Source organism: Erinaceus europaeus, chromosome 2 (assembly GCF_950295315.1).
Source record: "Erinaceus europaeus chromosome 2, mEriEur2.1, whole genome shotgun sequence".
NCBI lineage: Eukaryota > Metazoa > Chordata > Mammalia > Eulipotyphla > Erinaceidae > Erinaceus > Erinaceus europaeus.
In genome coordinates, this window is record NC_080163.1 from 188,790,995 (window position 1) to 188,809,660 (window position 18,666).

The 18,666-nt window shown below is 48.3% G+C and overlaps 1 protein-coding gene and 1 non-coding gene across 6 annotated transcripts in view; one reads left to right on the forward strand and one right to left on the reverse strand.

The window, feature by feature from the left end:
- Positions 1-18,307, forward strand: part of C2H19orf47 (chromosome 2 C19orf47 homolog) — a 31,424-nt gene extending 13,117 nt beyond the window's left edge. For 2 of the 5 annotated variants that reach the window (XM_060185984.1, XM_060185981.1), the window contains 5 exons: positions 1,549-1,630; positions 5,603-5,740; positions 11,656-11,805; positions 13,943-14,013; positions 15,551-16,495. In XM_060185984.1, the coding sequence (XP_060041967.1) occupies positions 1,549-1,630; positions 5,603-5,740; positions 11,656-11,805; positions 13,943-14,013; positions 15,551-16,045 (936 nt within the window). In that variant the 3' untranslated portion in view covers positions 16,046-16,495. Of the gene's footprint in view, positions 1-1,548; positions 1,631-5,602; positions 5,741-11,655; positions 11,806-13,942; positions 14,014-15,550; positions 16,496-16,536 lie in introns of those variants that run through there. The other 3 variants (XM_060185985.1, XM_060185986.1, XM_060185983.1) reach the window with 3 other exon arrangements.
- On the reverse strand, positions 8,389-8,519 carry LOC132537400 (small nucleolar RNA SNORA17). Its single transcript, XR_009548834.1, has one exon. It is a non-coding gene; the product is annotated as a small nucleolar RNA SNORA17 (small nucleolar RNA).
- Positions 18,308-18,666: the final 359 nt, after the last annotated feature.

Consider the following 18,666-nt stretch of genomic DNA (forward strand, 5'->3'; position numbering starts at 1 on the left):
TTTATTTATTGGACAGAGACAGCTATCCAATAGCTAGAGAGGGCAGGGGGTGATGGGGGGGGGAGAGAGACACCTGCCGCACTGTTTCACCACTCATGAAGCTTTCCCTCTGCAGATGGGGACCAAGGGCTCAAACCTGGATCCTTAACGCACTGTAACATGTGCACTCAACCAGGTGTGCCACCACCCGGCCTCTGTTCTCATTTTTAGAAACATCCTTCCTGCCAAGGAGATAAATCTTCATCTGTCCATCTTCTAAGACAGAACCCTACAGACTGTGCTTTCTCAGGCCAGGGACATTATCTAAGGACAGAGGAGGCCACTAATAAAACACATTTTTTCCTCGAATCTGTTAAAGCTGAGGGAACAATTTTAGGTTTATTGAAAAGGTCTAACAAATCAGGGAACATTTCTGTATCTCTTGTACTCAACTTCCCTGAATGTGAATACCTTGTATCAACCTTACATAGTTACCGTATGTTTGTCAGATCAAGAAATGCACATTGGTACACTGCTATCAACTCAACTACAGACTTTTTAGATTTTACATCTTTCTTTCCTCTTTTTTTTTTTTGTTTTGTTATTCTTCTCCTTACCAGGCAAAGTTAGACTTCTTCTTGTAGGAATTACAAATACATTTATTTATTTTTTTACTGTTAGAAATCGAGGGGGGGGAATAGAGAGGGGAAGAGACAGAGAGACACCTGCAACTTTGATTTACCACTTGTGAAACTTCTCCCTGCAGGTGGGGAACAGGGGCTTGAATCTGGGTCCTTGTGTATTGTAATGTGTGCGCTCAACCAGATGTGCCATCACCTGGCCCCAATTTTACGTTTTTCCATTGGTGTGTGTGTGTATATATGTGTACACATACATGTCTGTGCCAGGGTCTCGTGTACTTCTCAGCCCCCAACAGACTTTTTTCCTTTCCTTTCTTTTTTCTTTTTTCTTTTTTTTTTTTTCCAGAGCACTGCTCAGCTCTGGCTTATGGTAGTGCAGGGGATTGAACCTGGGACCTGGGAGACTCAGGTATGAGTCTCTTTGCATCACTATTTTGCTATTTCTCCTGATCTGCCTTTCCTTTTGATTTCAGAGAAAGAAGAGGAGAGACCATGGCAAGTTTTGAAGAGTTCTGTAGAATGCCCCTCAGTTTTGGCTGGTCTCCTACCTTTTCTTTCTTTCTTTTTTTTTTTAAGAATGTCTTTTTTTTTTTTAATTACTTTTACTTATTGGATAGAGACAGCCAGAAACTGAGAGGGAAGGGGGAGAGGGGGAGAGAGAGAGAGAGAGGGAGAGAGAGAGAGACAGAGAGAGAGACCTACAGCCCTGCTTCACCACTTGGGAAGCTTTCCCCCTGCAGGTGGGGACTGGGGGCTCGAACCCAGGTCCTTGCACACTGTAACCTGTGCGCTCAACCAGGTGCGCCACCACCCGGCCCCTGTCTCCTACCTTTTCATGGAAGGAATGGAATGTTTTGAAATCTCTAGCTATTCAGGACCTTCCTGTAGGCCCCAAGGTTAATCTGGCAGCTTTTTTTCTTTTTTATAGGACATGTGCAAAGCTGCCACTGAGTCAGTGCCCTGTGCTCCCAGTCTCTTCCCAAGTGAGATTCGTCGAGGCACCTGTAGTGGTGAGTCCTCTCTTTTTCTTTCATTTCTCCTTTTCTTCACTCTGACATCCAGCAGAGAAGTGGAAGGAGACAAACACCTGGAGTTCGAAGAAAGAGGAAGCAAAATCATTAGAGATGCTCTTTAAAAGGCTGATTGGGCTGAAGAGACAACATAAGAGTTATGCAAATAACATTCAGCCCTGAGGTCCTGAGGTGTCAGGTTCGATCCTCAGCACTACCAAAAGCCAGAGCTGAGCAGCGCTCTTATCTTTCTCTCTGTGTATCTTTCTGTCTATATCTCTCTTATTAAAACAAATAAATTTTACTTAAAAAGAAAGAAAACGACAGGGGTAGATAGCATAATGGTTATGCAAAGAGACTCATGCCTGAATTTCCCAGGTCCCAGGTTCAATCCCCTGTACCACCATAAGTCTGTTGAACAATGCTCTGGAAAAAATAAATAAATAAATAAAGTAAAATAAAAAATCTATTTAGGGTTGGGTGGTGGCTCACTCAGTTGAGCACACACACTAGCCAGGTTCAAGCCCCCAGTCCCCACGTGCAGGGGGGAAGCTGTGGTGTAGGTATCTTTGTATATCCTTTTCTCCTCTCAGTTTCTCTCTGGTGTGTTAAATAAGAAAAAAAAATTATTGCCTTTTGTTGCCCTTGTTGTTTTATTCTTGTAGTTATTGTTGATGTCGTTGTTGGATAGGGCAGAGAGAAATGGAGAGAGATGGGGAAGACAGAGAGGGGGAGATAAAGATAGACACCTGCAGACCTGCTTCACCGCCTGTGAAGCAACTCCTCTGCAGGTGGGGAGCCCGGGACTTGAACCGGGATCATTATGCTGGTCCTTGCACTTTGTGCCAAGTGCGCTTATCCAGCTGCGCTACTGCCCGATTCCCATAAGAAAATATTTTACCCATGTTCAGCGAAGAAGCAATTACAGAAGCCAGACTTTCCACCTTCTGCACCCCATAATGGATCCTGAGTCCATACTCCCAGAGGGATAAAGAATGGGAAAGCAGGGAGTCGGGCTGTAGCGCAGTAGGTTAAGTGCAAGTGGTGCAAAGCGCAAGGATCGGTGTCAGTAAGGATACCAGTTCAAGCCCCCGGCTCCCCACCTTCATGGAAGTCGATTAACAGGCGGTGAAGCAGGTCTGCAGGTGTCTATCTTTCAGTAATAACTATAATAAAACAACAAGGGCAACAAAAGGTAATAAATAAATAAATAAGAATAGGAAATCTTTTAAGGGAGAGGATGGGATATGGAGTTCTGTTGGTGGGAATTGTGTGGAATTGTACTCCTCTTATCCTATGGTATCAATGTTTCTGTTTTATAAATAAAAATTAAAAATATATATTTTAAAAAATACTAAATTGAAAGATTTATTTATGAGAGAAAAAGAAATTGAGAACACCAGGACATCATTCTGACTCATGTGAAGCTGGGGATTGAATTCTGTACCTCATGCTTGAGAGTCCAACACTTTATCTACGGCATCCCCCCCACCTCCCACCACACTCCACCCTGGCCACTGAAACCCTCTTCTTTTAGGGCAGTGATTGGCTGTGTAGATGTTTGATTTTTCTGCTATGCTTGTTCTGTTCTGTAAAGTCCCTGAAAACACTGAATTAGTGAATACGCTGAGTCTCTGCCCCTGGGGGAAATACACACTTAGGTTTCTACAAGCCTGTGGTTACAACATTTTTGTCAGCTGATTAGTATACAGCCTTAGTATTTCTTTCTTTCTTTCTTTCTTTCTTTCTTTCTTTCTTTCTTTCTTTCTTTCTTTCTTTCTTCTCTATCTAAGCACTGCTCAGTTCTGGCTTATGGTGGTGCTGGGAATTGAACCTGAGACCTTAGAGCCTCGGGCATGATAATGTATAAACATTAGTCTCTCTCTCTGGCCCCATACTATTATTTCACCTTTTTTATTTTGATAGAGACAGAGACACAGACACAGACATAGATATAGAGCTGTAGAGATAGGGAGAGGCACCGTAGCACCAACACTTCCTCTGATCATAGCATCTCTCCTACAGACCCAGGACTCGAACCTGGGTTGTACACATGGCAGTGCAGACACCCTAATCAGTGAGCCCCAACCTTATTTTGTGTGTGAATCTATATGAAGACACTCTCACAGATATTATTGAACTCAGGCCAACAGCTCTGTGTTCTGCATGAATGAAGGTGATGTAAGTCATATATTCCTCACCATGCCTGGCCGTCCTGTGCACTCTAGCTCCCACTCTGGGAGTCCCACTGCCTTCTCCACAGAAGCTGGGCTGCCCTTCACCCCTAGAGGGAGGTCACTGCTTTTCTTGCCCCTGCCCTACTCAGGGCTTACCTGAATGACTGACTCCTTGTCTCCTCTTCTGTAAAATTAGTGTGTGGGGGGTCCTTTCTGATTGGGATGTTGGGAGACTCAGGAGCAATGGCCACATTTTCAGTAGAACTTTGTATATGTGTGTGTGTGTGGGGGGTTGGATGTCAGGCAGTGGTGGACCCAGTATAATACACATTGTAGTAAACAAGTAACTGGGCTGGGGCAGATAGCATAGTGGTTACACACACACACACACACACACACACACACACACACACACACCTTTTCTGTCTGAGTCTCCAAAGTCCCAGGTTCAGCACCATCATAAGCCAGAGCTGAGCAATGCTCTGGTCTCTCTCTCTCTCTCTCTCTCTCTCTCTGTGTATCTATCTCTCTGTATCTCTCACTTACTAAAATAAAACTAAAATATATTTTAAAAGAAAAGAGTTAGCACAGCAGGTTAATCTCAGGTGGCACAAAGTACAAGAACCGGAATTAGGATCCCGGTTCCAGCCCCCGGCTCCCCACCTGCAGGGGAGTTGCTTTGCAAGCGGTGAAGCAGGTCTGCAAGTGTCTATCTTTCTCTCCCCCCTCTGTCTTCCCCTCCTCTCTCCATTTCTCTCTGTCCTATCCAACAACAACGACATCAACAACAACAATAATAACTACAACAATAAAACAACAAGGGCAACAAAAGGAAATAGATAAATAAATAAATAAATAAATAAATAAATAAATAAAAAGTGGAAGTCAGTGTCCAGTGTATGGCCATGAAGACAAGAAAACATCATAGTTTAGGGGAGGATAATAGAGGTCGATGAGTGATCTCCCCACCACCACCACCAGGGATTAAACCCAGGGCTTCAGTGCAAAGCATATACTCTTAACACCGAGTTGTATCCCAGCCCTACCCCAATGGGGCTCTTTAGATTTATTACTTAATATGAGAAAGAGAGAGACCAGAACACTGCTCTGCTTTGGCATATTTGGCATTGAACCCACGGCCTTTCACATGTAAGTCCTATGCTCTGCCCACTGAGCCACCTTCCCTGCTGAGGGCTGCTGTTTGTGATGGGGAGGGAGGGAAGTTTTGCCTGGGAGGTCTGAGTAAAGAGTCTGAGAGTGCTTTGATATTTGGGTGGCTGCATGCCAGACAGAGGACGATCCACTGAGAGGAAGATCCTGGAAGCCAGCTTGGCTGAGGTGGAATGGGGGACGGGGAGCACATGTTGGGAAGAGTGTGCGAGGAGTCACTCTGGGCACCGGTTGGTGGTGCACCTGGTTGAGCACACATGTTACTATGCACAAGGACCCACGTGAAGTCCTCACCTGCAGGGGGAAAGCTTCACGAGTGATGAAGCAGGGCTGCAGGTGTCTCTGTCTCTCTCCCTCTCTATCACCCCCTTCCCCTCAGTTTCTGACTGTCTATCCAATAAATAAATAAATGAAAGATAATAATAATAATGAGTCACTCTGCTGTCAGCAGAGGTCCCAAGGCAGGCAGGTGGGTCAGCGCCTACCCCCCAAGCATCCTCAGTGAGAACAGCACAACCCAGAGTAACTCTGGTTGTCCCATCCTCGTTCCCTCCCAGGACCTGCCTTCTTCACCCAGACCTTCCTCCCAGAGCCTGGTCCGACTCTCTCTCCTTCCTCCTGACAGCCGCCTCCAGAATGATTGCCAACAGCTTGAACCATGACTCCCCACCCAGGACTCCCCCCAGGCGACCAGACACCAGCGCCTCCAAGATCTCTGTCACCGTCTCCAACAAGATGGCGTCAAAGAGTGCCAAGGCTGTAGGTGAGAGCACACAGGCAGCTGGCGGGAGGAGCGGGAGGTGAATGTGGGTGGTGGCTAGTTATTGGGGTCACGTTCCCTACTCTGCAAGGTGCTGTGAAGGACATGTGATCTTCAAGTCACTGTGTGTCTGTGTGCCTCACTTTCTGTGTCTGTAGAGCAGACTTGTGACCCCTTCCCCAGAGGTCACCGAATGCTCTTTTTTTTTTTTTTAATTTTTTTTCCTCTTTTTTAAATTTTATTTATTTCCTTTTGTTGCCCTTGTTGTTTTTTTGTTGTAGTTATTATTGTTGTTATTGATTTTGTTGTTGTTGGATAGGACAGAGAGAAGTGGAGAGAGATGGGGAAGACAGAGAAGGGGAGAGAAAGACAGACACCTGCAGACCTGCTTCACCGCCTGTGAAGCGACTCCCCTGCAGGTGGGGAGCTGGGGGCTCGAACCGGGATCCTTGCGCCGGTCCTTGCGCTTTGCGCCACCTGCGCTTAACCCGTTGTGCTACCGCTCAACTCCCCAGTTCTTGAGGTGGTGGTGAGGATAAGCACAGATGCCTGGCAGTTCTCGCTCAGTGGGTCAGTCTCTCTCTATTTCATCTTGTGGTGAGAACAGTTAACATGGGACCTTCCCTCTTCACACACAGTTTTAAGAGTAACAACAGTATAGTTGATTACAGGTGATTAAGTCCTCTTCCTTCTTCCTCGTTTTCTTTTTCTTTTGAGATATGTTTATTTGGGGGAAAGCTCGCCTGGTAGAGTACACACTTTGCCATGCATGAGGACCGAGCGAGGTTTGAATCCCCGGTTACCCTGTGGGAGCACCATGCAAGTGGGAAGGTTCCTAGTAGTGGAGTGGTACTGTGGTGTCTCTCCTCTATCTGTTTGGTTCTCATCCTCTGGCTGGAAAAAATGTTCACTGAGAGCTGTGCCGGTATGAAGAAAAAAGTTTTGTTTTTTAGGATTTTATTTATTTTATTAATGAGAAATATAGAAGAGAGAGAAAGAATCAGATATCACTCTGGTACATATGCTTAAGAGTCCAGTGCTTTAATACATTGTGCCACCTCCAGATTTTTTTTTTCTTTATTGGGGGATTAATGTTTTATAGTCAACAGTAAATACAATAGTTTGTACATGCATAACATTTCTCAGTTTTCCACATAACAAAACAACAACTACTAGGTCCTGTGTCATCCTTTTCCAGGACCTGTACTCTCCCCCCCCACCCCAGAGTCTTTTACTTTGGTACAATATACCAACTCCCAGATTTATTTATGAGAGACCAGAGCTCCACTATCCTGGCATATGATTATTTTGGGTATTGAACCTGGGATTTTAGGTTTCTAGAAATAAGTAATTTGTGGTCTGGGAAGTGGCATAGTAGATAAAAGCATTGGACTCCCAAGTTTGAAGTCCTGTATTCAGTCTCCAGCAGCACATGTACCAGAGTGAATGTCTGGTTCTTTCTCTCTCTCCTCCTAGCTTCCTCATTAATAAATAAATATTTTAAAAATGAACCACAAGGGCAACAAAATGGGAAAAACAGCCTCCAGGAGCAGTGGATTCGTAATCCACTGAGCCCCAGTGATAACCCTGGAAGCAAAAAAATAAATAATTTAAGACCTTTATTATTATTTGATATAAACTTTTCATTGCTGTTTCTTTTGTTAAACATTTATTTATTTAATTTGGTAGGACAGAAGCAATTGAGGGGGAGGGAGAGAGGGAGGGAGAGAAAGATATCTGCAGCCCTGCTCCATCACTCATGAAGCCTCCATCCTGCAAGTGGGGACTAGGGCCTTGAACCTGGATATTTGTTTATTGTTGTTGTTTTCATACTAGTCAGGAGTTTATTTTCAAGTTTTACAAGGCCTTTTTATTATTCCCTTTTGTTGCCCTTGTTGTTTTATTGTTGTTGTTGGATAGGACAGAGAGAAATGGAGAGAAGAGGGGACAACAGGGGGAGAGAAAGACACCTGCAGACCTGCTTCACCGCCTGTGAAGCGACCCCCCTGCAGGTGGGGAGCCGGGGGCTCGAACTGGGATCCTTAGGATGGTCCTTGAGCTTCTCGCCACCTGTGCTTAGCCCGCTGTGCTACTACCTGACTCCCATTTTACAAGGTCTTTAAAGAAACCCTTTAAATTGTACTTTTTGGGACAAAATACAGCCCCTCCCTCCCAAATTCATGACCTAGGATAGCAGTGGGGGTGTCCTCAGTGTCATGAACACAAAACATACTGTGGGGCCATGAGTTTGATCAGCTGTGGATCCCCATGATTTGTGCAAGCTCCACTGGAGGATACAGAGTAGCCTTCCAGCACTTTTCTGGTTGAACTCTTGGCATTTCCTGTAAGACTGAGGGTTGTGTACTGGTCTGTCTGGTGAGATCACCACATCATCTTGTGATCAGATCCCTCAGATGACCACCTCTGGATGCTGGACTGGTTGGTGAGGTCATTGTCACAGGCTAACGGTCACCTTCCCCTTGAATGGTGAGCTGTCACTCTTCATCCAGCATGGATAGACAACAGTTTTCAGGTCACACGGTCACCTCGAGACTTGAGAGCAGTCAGGAACTAAGGATGAATTAGAGCTTTTACAAGACAGGATTCAGGCTGCTGGTAAACACGCATTAACAGGCGGGGGCCTTGTGTTGAGTGTCAGACTGTCAATCACCCAGTGGCTCACAGGTCAGAGCACTGGACGTAGACAAGCCTCTCTTCTCTCTGCCACCTAATGACACACATGTGACACAGCAGTTACATCCATAATGCCTCTAGGGGCAAGGAACCTGGGTATTTGTGCATGATAATTTGTGTGCTCAGCTGGGTTTGCCACAATCTAGTTCCTGTTTATTTTTAAGCAGAGCACTGCTCAGCTCTGGCTTATTGGTACTGATGGCTTTAAAATTGGGACCTCAGAGCCTCAGGCAAGAAGGTCTTTTGCAAAGCCATTATACTCCTATCCTAATAGATTTTTTTTAAAAGATTTTATGTATTTATTAATGAGAAACATAGGAGGAGAGAGAAAAAGCCAGACATCACTCTGGTATATGTGCTGCTGGGGATTGAACTCAGGTCCTCATGCTTGAAACTGCAATGTTTTATCCACTCTACCACCTCCCAGACCACCTAATAGATTTTTAAAAAATTTGTTTATTGAGCTAGCAAGATAGCTTACTTGGATAGTGTGCTTACTTTGACATGGGCACAACCCAGATTAAAGCCTGGCCTCCACCACACTGGAGGAAGCTTCAGTGCTATGGTGGCAAGGAAGCATTGCTTATTAAAAGGATCATTATACCAAAGAGACCCCATGTTGAAAAGTAACAAAGACTGTTGGGGAAGCCAGTAAAAGTTTATAAAGAAACAAGACATTTCAAAAGTAACCAAGAGAGAGATAAAATGAAAGCATAGGATAATTCATTTCTAGAATTGGAAGCAGGTAGACAATAGCTGCTATATTTATTTTATTTTCTTTTAAAGAGAGAGGCAAAGAGACCATACTACTGAAGCTTCTTTCAGTGCAGTGGAGGCCAGCCTCCAACCGGGGTCACACATGGCAAAGCAGTGCATTCGGGGAGTCGGGCGGTAGCGCAGCAGTTAAGCGCACGTGGTGCAAAGCGCAAGGACCAGCGTAAGGATCCCGGTTCGAACCCCCGGCTCCCCACCACCAACAGGGGGGTCACTTCACAGGCGGTGAAGCAGGTCTGTAGGTGTCTTTCTCTCCCCCTCTCTGTCTTCCCCATCTCTCTCCGTTTCTCTCTGTCCTACCCAACAACGACATCAATAACAACAGCCACAGTAAAACCAAGGGCAGCAAAAGGGAAAATAAATAAATAAATAAATAAATAAAATAAAAACTATTAAAACACTCTCAAAAAAAAAGCAGTGCACTCTCCAAGCGAACTGTCTCACTGGCCTGAGACTTTTTTTTTCTTTTTTTCAAAATTTTTTAAAAATTTAATTTAATTTTTATTTTATTTATTCCCATTTTTTGTTCTTATTGTTTTATTGTTGTTGGATAGGACAGAGGGAAATGGAGAGAGGGAGGGAAGACAGAGAAAGACAGACACCTGCAGACTTGCTTCTCCGCCTGTGAAGTGACTCCCCTGCAGGTGGGGAGCTGTGGGTTCGAACCGGGATCCTTATGCCGGTCCTTGTGCTTTGCGCCACATGCGCTTAACCTGCTGCTCTACCACTCGACTCCCGAGACTTTTTTTTTTTTAAATGAACCACAAAGCCACGAGATCACTCACCTGATGGGGCACATACTTTGCCATGTGTGACTACAACTACAACTACCCAGCACAACATGGGAATCAGGGAACTCCATGAACAGTGGAGCAGTGCAGTGATGTCTCTTTTTTCTCTCTCTCTCTCTCCTTCTCTCTTTTTGTTGCCCTTGTTGTTTTTTTGTTGTTGTAGTTATTGTTATTGATGTTTTTGTTGTTGGATAGGACAGAGAGAAATGGAGAGAGGAGGGGAAGGCAGAGAGGGGGAGAGAAAGACCGACACTTGCAGACCTGCTTCACCGCTTGTGAAGCGACTCCCCTGCAGGTGGAGAGCTGGGGGCTCGAACCGGGATCTTTACACCGGTCCTTGTGCTTTGCGCCACGTGTGCTTAACCAGCTATGCTACCACCCAACTCCCTCTTCTCTCTTTTTGAACTGTATTTCATTGTTACTGGGTCTTTGCCATTCCTTTTTTTTTTAGGATAGAGATGGGCTGATGGGGGTCAAAGGGATAGAAAAGAAAGAACAGCACCGGGAGTTGGGCAGTAGCTCAGTGGGTTAAGCACATGTGGGCACATGTGGCACAAAGGCACAAGGACCGGCTTAAGGATCCCGGTTCGAGTCCCCAGCTCCCCACCTGCAAGGGAGTCGCTTCACAAGTGGTGAAGCAGGTCTCCAGGTGTCTATCTTTCTCTTTCCCTCTCTGTATTCCCCACCTCTCTCTATTTCTCTCTGTCCTAACAACAACGAAATCAATAACAACAATAAAACAACTACAATAAAAAACAAGGGCAACAAAAGGGAAATTAAATAAACATTAAAAACAAAGAAAGAACAGCACCCATTTCTCCAGTATTGTAGGGTCTAGACTCGGTCCGGGTCATATATAAAGCAGGTGAACTCTGCAAGCCCATTGTCTGAAATTGTTATATATTTACTATTTTACATATTCACTTATTGGATAAAGACAGAGAAATTCAGTGGGAAGGGGGAGATAGGGAGAGAGAAAGAAAGATACCAGCAGCACAGCTTCACCACTTGTGAAGCTTCTCTCCCCGTAGGTGGGGACCTGGGGTTTGAACCCAGCTCCTTGCACATGGTAATGTGTGTACTCCAATTGAGTGTACCAACACCCAGCTCCAAGAATTTGTTTATAAAGTGGAATTGAGCAGGTGTAAGACCCTGGCAGGGGGGAAAAAAAAGTGTGTGTGTGTGTGTGTGTGTGTGTGTATGATTTACTCAGTCACACCCACAGGTTGTAAGTATAAAGCTTGGTCATGAAACCAGTACCTAGGTGGAGCTCTAGAACCATTCACCAGCCAGTGTCTGAGGATTTTGGCTGGCCTGGAAGGTGAGCCTGCATGGGGTAGGACAGATCCACAGTGTGGGATGGGATCTGTCTGTCTCTTTCTCTCTTCTCTTCTGTGACTCATCTTGTCCAGACTTGAATCTCTCAGTGGTTCAGATAAAGTGGTGACAGGGTATTGGGAGATAAAGAATTCCAGTCCTGGGAAGGCTTCCAGATAAAGAGCCTGGGTGGGCTGTCAATTCCCCTCCCTGCCCCACCTCTCCCCCACCAACATTCCAGCCCAGAAACTACTCTCAGCACACACACACACACACACACACACACACACACACACACACACACACACACACACTCCTTCCCTGCTACCCCTCTTCCCCCAGCAGCCCTGGCCCACCAGGAGGAGGAGAGCCTGGCCATCCCCACCAAGCGGCGCCGGGTCACTGCGGAGATGGAGGGGAAGTACATCATCAACATGCCCAAGGGCACCACTCCTCGGACCCGCAAGATCCTGGAGCAGCAGGCAGCCAAAGGTACCCGCTGGCAGGGCTGGTCTTACCCTGCAGGGAGCCTTCCGTCGCTGCCCTTTCGGTCTTTAGATGGGGTAGCTGACACCTCATCCCTGAGGGCAGGGGCTTGGAGTCAGAGAGCAGATTCCCCAGGAAACTGGAAGCTGTTAGGAACCAGGATGAGATCTGGTGAGGTGGAGGTGGGCTGCCTGACAACGGGATAGTTTGACTCTGGTCTTTTGTTGTCTTAGAAAAACATTCAAGATGACACAGAGCAAACCAGTAAAAACAAATGCTGTCCCCTTACTCCCATGCCTCATCTCTTTGACTAACCTCGATAGGCCAGAGGCATCCACGAACTATAGGTATTTATACACAGACATATTTTTCCTATATTATCTTATTTTATTTTTTTTAATTTTAGTTATTTTCCCTTTTGTTGCCCTTATTGTTTTTATTGTTGTTGTAGTTATTACTGTTGCTGTTATTGGTGTTGTTGTTGTTGTTAGATAGCACAGAGAGAAATGGAAAGAAGAGGGGAAGACAGAGGGGTAGAGAAAGATAGATTCTTGAAGATTTGCTTCACTGCCTGTGAAGCTACCCCCCTGCAGGTGGGAAGCTGGGGGCTTGAACCGGGATTCTTACGTCGGTCCTTGCGCTTCATGCCACATGAGCTTAACCCGCTGCGCTACCACCCGACTCCTCTTATTTTATTTTTATGTGGTGCCAGGAAATGAATCTGGAACCTTGTGCACATATGATACCACTGAGTGACCTCCCTATCCATCTTTATTCTGTATCAGAGAGGAGACGAGGTCAAGGAGTCGCTGCTTTGCTGTGCACAGGACCCAGGTCTGAACCTGCCCTCCCCAGCTTAGGTGCTGTGGTGTCTCTCCCACTTTCTCTCTGAGTCTCTGCTCTATCTGAAAAAAGTTAGCCTCAAGTGGTGAAGCTTCAGTAACAAGAAAGAAGAGAGAGAAGCTCCAGAGCACTCGACCAGTCCTGGAGATCCCTCAGTATCAGGGATTGAACCCAGGGCCTCACCACCTGGATGCCCTTTTTCCTTTCTTTTAAAAAAATGGATATATATATATCCTTTTTTTTTTTTTTTTTTTTTTAGTGAGATACAGAAAGACCAGAGCACACTGCTCAGTTCTGGTTTATGGTATTACCAGCTTGGGGTTGAACTTGAGAGCTCAGAGTGTCAGGCGTGAAAGTTGTTTTGCATAACCATTATGCTGTCTTTCCAGCCCCTCCTCTATGATTGCTTTACTGAGATATGTCTATAGTCATGCATGTGCTCATCGTTTTAAGCCTAACACTAGCCACTGCACCACCTTCCCGGCTGATACTTCTTAATGGTTTTTGACAGTCCCACAGCACTTCTTCCTCCCCCCATATATATATAATTTACTAATGAGAGGGATAGGAGAGGAGAGAAAAAAAAAAAAAAAGAACCAGACATCACTCTGGTACATGTGCTTCCGGGAATTTAAGTCAGGACTCATGCTTGCAAGTCCAGTGCTTTATCTACCGCATCACCTTCCGGACCACTCCCACACAGTTCTCTGTTTTAGTTCAGTAAATATTAACCTATCATGGCACTGTGGGTTGATACTTGGTGAGACAGATCATGGCTATTCACCCTTCTCCTATGACCCAAAGAAAAGTGAAAGGAACAGGGAGGAAGTAAGAACCCTGCCTCCTGTGGTCCGGGAGGTGGCGCAGTGGTTAAGGAACTAGACTCTCAAGCCTGAGGTCCTGAGTTCAGTCCCCGGCAGCACATGTACTAGAGTGATGTCTGGTTCTTTCTCTCTCTCCTCCTATCTTTCTCATTAATAAAATAAATAAAATCTTTAAAAAAAAATTTTTTAAAAAAAAGAACCCTGCCTCCCAGACGCAGTTAATGAACCAGTCCTGAGATGCGAGCAGCAGAAGTGGAGCTAGTTTTAGTTGCTCCTTCCCCAGCCCACACCATCTGGAAACGTGCCGGTTAAGGTTGGTGTTAGCCAATAGCATAGACATGCAACCACCACAGCCGAGCCTAGGTCTGCTGGAGCCAGAGCTGGTTGGTGTGTGGGAAGGCTGTGTACCCCTCCCTGGCGTCAGCTCAGCCAGGCTTGGGCCCAGGGGCTGACTGGTGGCCTCACTCCCCTTCCAGGTCTCCACAGGACATCCGTGTTTGACCGCCTCGGCGCTGAGACCAAGGCAGATACCACGACTGGCAGTAAAGTGAGTTGGGAGTGGGGGAGCCCCACCAGGCTTTCAAATTCTTGTTTTCCTTGATAATTCCCACCCCTCATGCCATTGGGACTGACTCGCCCTCCTTTCCAGGCTCAGCTCCCTTCTTTGTGCTGGCAACTCCCCTGTGTGTCTGCTTCCCCAGCTTCCAGTCCCCTGGGTCCCTGGATACTGCCTCTCGGCTGCTCTGTCACCTTGTCCCCCGCTAGCCTTAACTTCTTCCCCTGAAGAGGCTCCTTCTCTGGGCCCTGGGTCAAGAACCTCTGATGCCACCATCACAAGGAGTGACAGTTCTCTCTTGCCACCTCTCCCTGTCTGAACGGGGCAGAACTTCCTAACTGGTCTTCACCCACCTACTGTGAACCCCCTCCAGCCCCTGTCCCACAGAACAGGTTCCCACTCACCTACACACAGCCCAGAAGGCCTGCAGGTAAAGCCCACTCCTCCTGCCTCAACCTTCATGGGCCAAGCTTGAGGCGTTTTGCATCTCACTTTCCTCCTCGGTTACGGTGCTCACTGCACAGGATGGCTGGGAGCACCAAGTGAGCTGCTCCTCATGGTGCTGGGGGTGGCCGGTGCATGGACGGTTTTTATTGGGTAGGACAGAGAGTAGTTGAGAGGGGAGGGGAGAACGGGAGAGAGACACCTATAGCTCTGTTTTACCACTCATGAAGCTTCCCTCATTGCAGTTGGGGAGTGAGTGGTGGCTCAAACCTGGGTTCTTGCGCCTGGTAGTGTGTGCACTCACCTGGGTGCACCATCACCTGCCCTCTCCTCGCTTCTGAGAATCTTAGCATGAATGTGATAATCACTTAGCACCAGTCAGCCTGAAGATGAAGCCACGTGAAGAAATGGGCAGAAGCAGGTGCTCCATAAATATGACTCTAGGCCTGCCTTGGAGGCTGAGCCCACACCCACACTCTCTCTGCTATTTCAAATGAGAGGGCCAGGCTCAAGCAGTGGTGCCTCAAAGAATGCTGCCCTGAACTCCCAGGAGGCTTCTCTGATGCCTGTCCCCCTGCCCCACTCCCACCACTGTCAGAATTAGGAGAATTGTGTCATTTCAATGGCAGTTTTGTTTGTTCCACTGCACTGGGCAGGTGATGCTCCACTGCATCACCGTTTTTTGATGCCACACAAGGTCTGGAGTCTCCTCTGGAAGTGAACATATCATCATGCAATATCATCATGCAAAAGGACCCAGGTTCGAGACCCCACTCCCCCCCTCCAGGAGAAACACTTTATGAGTGATAAAGCAAGTCAACAGGTGTCTTTTTTTTTTTTTCCCTCTCTATCTTCCCTTCACCTCTCAAATTCTTTCATCCCTGTCAAATAAAATGGAAGAGGAAAAAATGGCCACTGGGAGCTGTGGATTTGTAGTGCCAGCACCTAGTTTCAACAATAACCCTGGTGGCAATTTAAAAAGAGGGGGGTGGGGTGTTACTGCTGGGTGAGTCCCCAGAACTAGGCTCAGGAGTATACACTTGGCAACTGGACAACTCACCTGTCACATCCCCACCCTCCACAGCCCACAGGAGTCTTCAGCCGCCTGGGGGCCACCCCAGATGTGGATGAGGACCTGGCCTGGGACAGCGACAACGACAGTAGCAGTTCTGTCCTGCAGTATGCCGGCGTTCTAAAGAAGCTGGGCCGGGCTCCTGTCAAGACCAGCACCCAGCCGGCACTGACTGTCAAAGCCAAGGCCACCAGCTCAGCATCTGCCAACGCTGTCCCAATGCTGAGGCGCCTGGCGCTGCCCCCAAGACCCAGACTTGAGCGGAAGCCGGAGTCCCTGTCCAAAGTCAGCGTCATCCAGAGACTGGGCAAGGCTGCCCTTGTGCCTGAGGCCCAGGACAGCCAGGTCACGAGCACTAAGAGTAAGTCCTCAGCTGAGGTCAAGGTCTCCATTAAGAGGACCCTGGTGGGGCCCCGGGGCAACAGCTCCAGCGAGGGCCTGGGTGCCCAGATGGACCACGCGGGCACTGTGAGCGTGTTCAAAAGACTGGGCCGCAGGACCTTCTAGCCCACAGGTGGGGTGCAGGCCCCCCTCCAGGCTCCAGGCTGCCTCAGGCGTTCAGCGAGGGCCAGCTTCCACATGGATGCTCGACCCCCCCACACACAGGCGTTCAGTCCAGGACTGAGCTTCTGGGAGCCACCCCCCACACACACACACACACTTTTCTCTGATTCTGAGATGATCACTGTGGCCTGGCCTTGCTGCTCTGGGACGGCCCCCCCTCTGTGTCCTGTGTCCTCTCCTCTGCCCATGACCTTGGCAGGACCTCGCTCTCCCTCTCCTGAGTACCAGCACCTCATCTTTTCCTCCAACCCTCTTCCTCCCCACTCCCCAGCACCTGCTGCCTCATCCCTAGGCCCTCAAAACTAGCCTTCCGGAGTGGGTGTTGTCTGGGCCCCTCTTCCCTAAACTGCCCCTGCCCCCACCCCACTTGAATATCTGTCTCTGCCTCTCTTCACTCTGTTCATTTCTTCTCTGTTTTCTGTCCCTGTGGCAAGGCCCGACTGTCCGCTGTGTCCTGCCTGACCCTCCTGCACCTCCGGCCTCCCAGCGGCCCCCTCGTCGACGGTGGCGTCCAGCCGGTAGAGACTGTTAGCGCCCTCATTCCTGGGCTGCAGCCAGGGCACCTCCGGCCCCCTGCCCCCAGGCATCCTTTTCTCTGATGAGTGGGTGGCGGGCCCCAGGCACAGAGGGGAGGCCGGACCCGAGAGATGAAGATGGCTGTTTTAATATAGTTTGTGACTTTGAAGTGGCTTCCCTGCCCTTCTTCGGGATGAGTCCCTGGGCTGTTTGTCACACCCAGCACAGGGCAGGGAGGACTCGAGCTCAGGCTGGGGTGTGTCTCAGGCTGGTTTGTGTGGCAAGTCCCCTCAACCCTGAGTCCAGGGGGTCAGGGCCATGGTCACCCTTTAACTTGGCCTCCTCTCCCTGCAGCAAGTTGCAGTGGTTCCATCACTTAGCTCAGCCCGCCCCTCGGTTGTCTCCTGTGTCTGCCGCTCTGATCATGGGTGACATTCTGAATGCAGGCTCCATTTGCATGGCAGTGGTTTCCTAGGACTTGATGGCTCACCTCCTAGGCCGGGCCCAGGGGCCAGAGCTCCTTTGAGAGCAAGGCAGGCCTGCCCTATGTGACCACATGGTCCACAGCCACCAGGCTTCTTGACATGCAGGTTGAGCTGGGCAGGAAGAAGCAGCTCCTGGAAGAGGGCATTCAGGCAGAGGAGACAGTGGGGTGAGGGTCCTTGTGGGGCAAGGAGGTGGGGGGCCACTTTGGCAGATGGGCTAGTGAATGAGGGCCCCAGTCCCTGTGTGCAGGAGTGGTCATGAGCCAGGCAACTTCAGGCTCTCTGATCCAGTGAGAATTCAGGACATCATCCTGAGTGCCTGGGGGGCATTGGGGAGGGAGGGTTGGAAGCAGGCCTGTGACCTGCGTTCTGTGGCCTCTGCTAGGACAGGGAGGGCCTGTTGGGTGGGCAGGGCTGGGAGCAGGGCGGCAACTGCTCAGGGGCTCAGGCAGGAGAGGCCACAGCTGGGAGAGGAAGGCAGCCCCAGAGAATGCTTTGGAGGAAGACCGGGTTGGGAGTGGGGTGAGACTTGCAGGGTATGGCAGCTCCCCCCTGGTTGGGGGACCTGAGTGGTTAGAGGGGTGACTGCTGCTTGTAGAGAAGGGAAGGGCAAGGAGTGCAGGGGACTTGGGGGGACTTAGCTTTGACCCCTGAGATGCAGGAGATCACTGGACAGAGTGGTTCAGGGGTGCTCGGTGCTGCCAACTCCTCTGTACCGAGGACTCAGGTTCAATGCCCAACACCACTGTAAGCTAGAGCTGAGTAGTACTTTGGTTAGAAAGAAAAGAAGGAAGGAAGGGAAGAAAGAAAGGAGGAAGAAGAGAAGAAAGAAAGAAAGAAAGAAAGAAAGAAAGAAAGAAAGAAGAAGGAAAAAAAAACAACTACATCCCACTGTCTGACCTGGCCAGGCTAGCCAACATTAGTGTACAGACAAGAGGGGACCCCCCCTTCCCCATTTTGTGAACAGGATCTGCTGGGGTGATTACCACAGAAGGGGCATGGGACAGGCCCGAGGACAGAGATCACATGAAGAGATGAGACTTCGCCTTTGTGTTTACTTCTTGATTATGGGCAAATTGACATATGACACAACTCAGCAGCTTGACCAACGGTAAGGGTACTGTCCAGGGGCACTGCGTACGTTTGTGTCCTCCCAAACAGGTCTGCAGGTGTCTATCTTTCTCTCCCTTTCTCTGTCTTCCCCTCCCCTCTCCATTTCTCTCTGTCCTATCCAATAACATCAATAACAACAACAAGGGCAATAAAAGGAAATAATTTTTTTTTTTTTAAGTTGCAAAAAGACAACAACAAGGGCAACAAAAGGGGGAAAAATGGCCTCCAGGAGCGGTGGGTGGATTCATGGTGCAGGCACCAAGCCCAGCAATAACCCTGGATGAAAAAAAAAAGTTGCAAAAAGTATGATTTTAAAGTATAGAGTGTAGGTGATGCAAAGTATAACAAATAGGGGGTTGGACTGTGGTGCACATAGTTAAGCACACACACAACTGCAGAAGGACCTGCACAAGGACCCGGGTTCAAGCCCCCAGCTTCCCACCTGCAGAG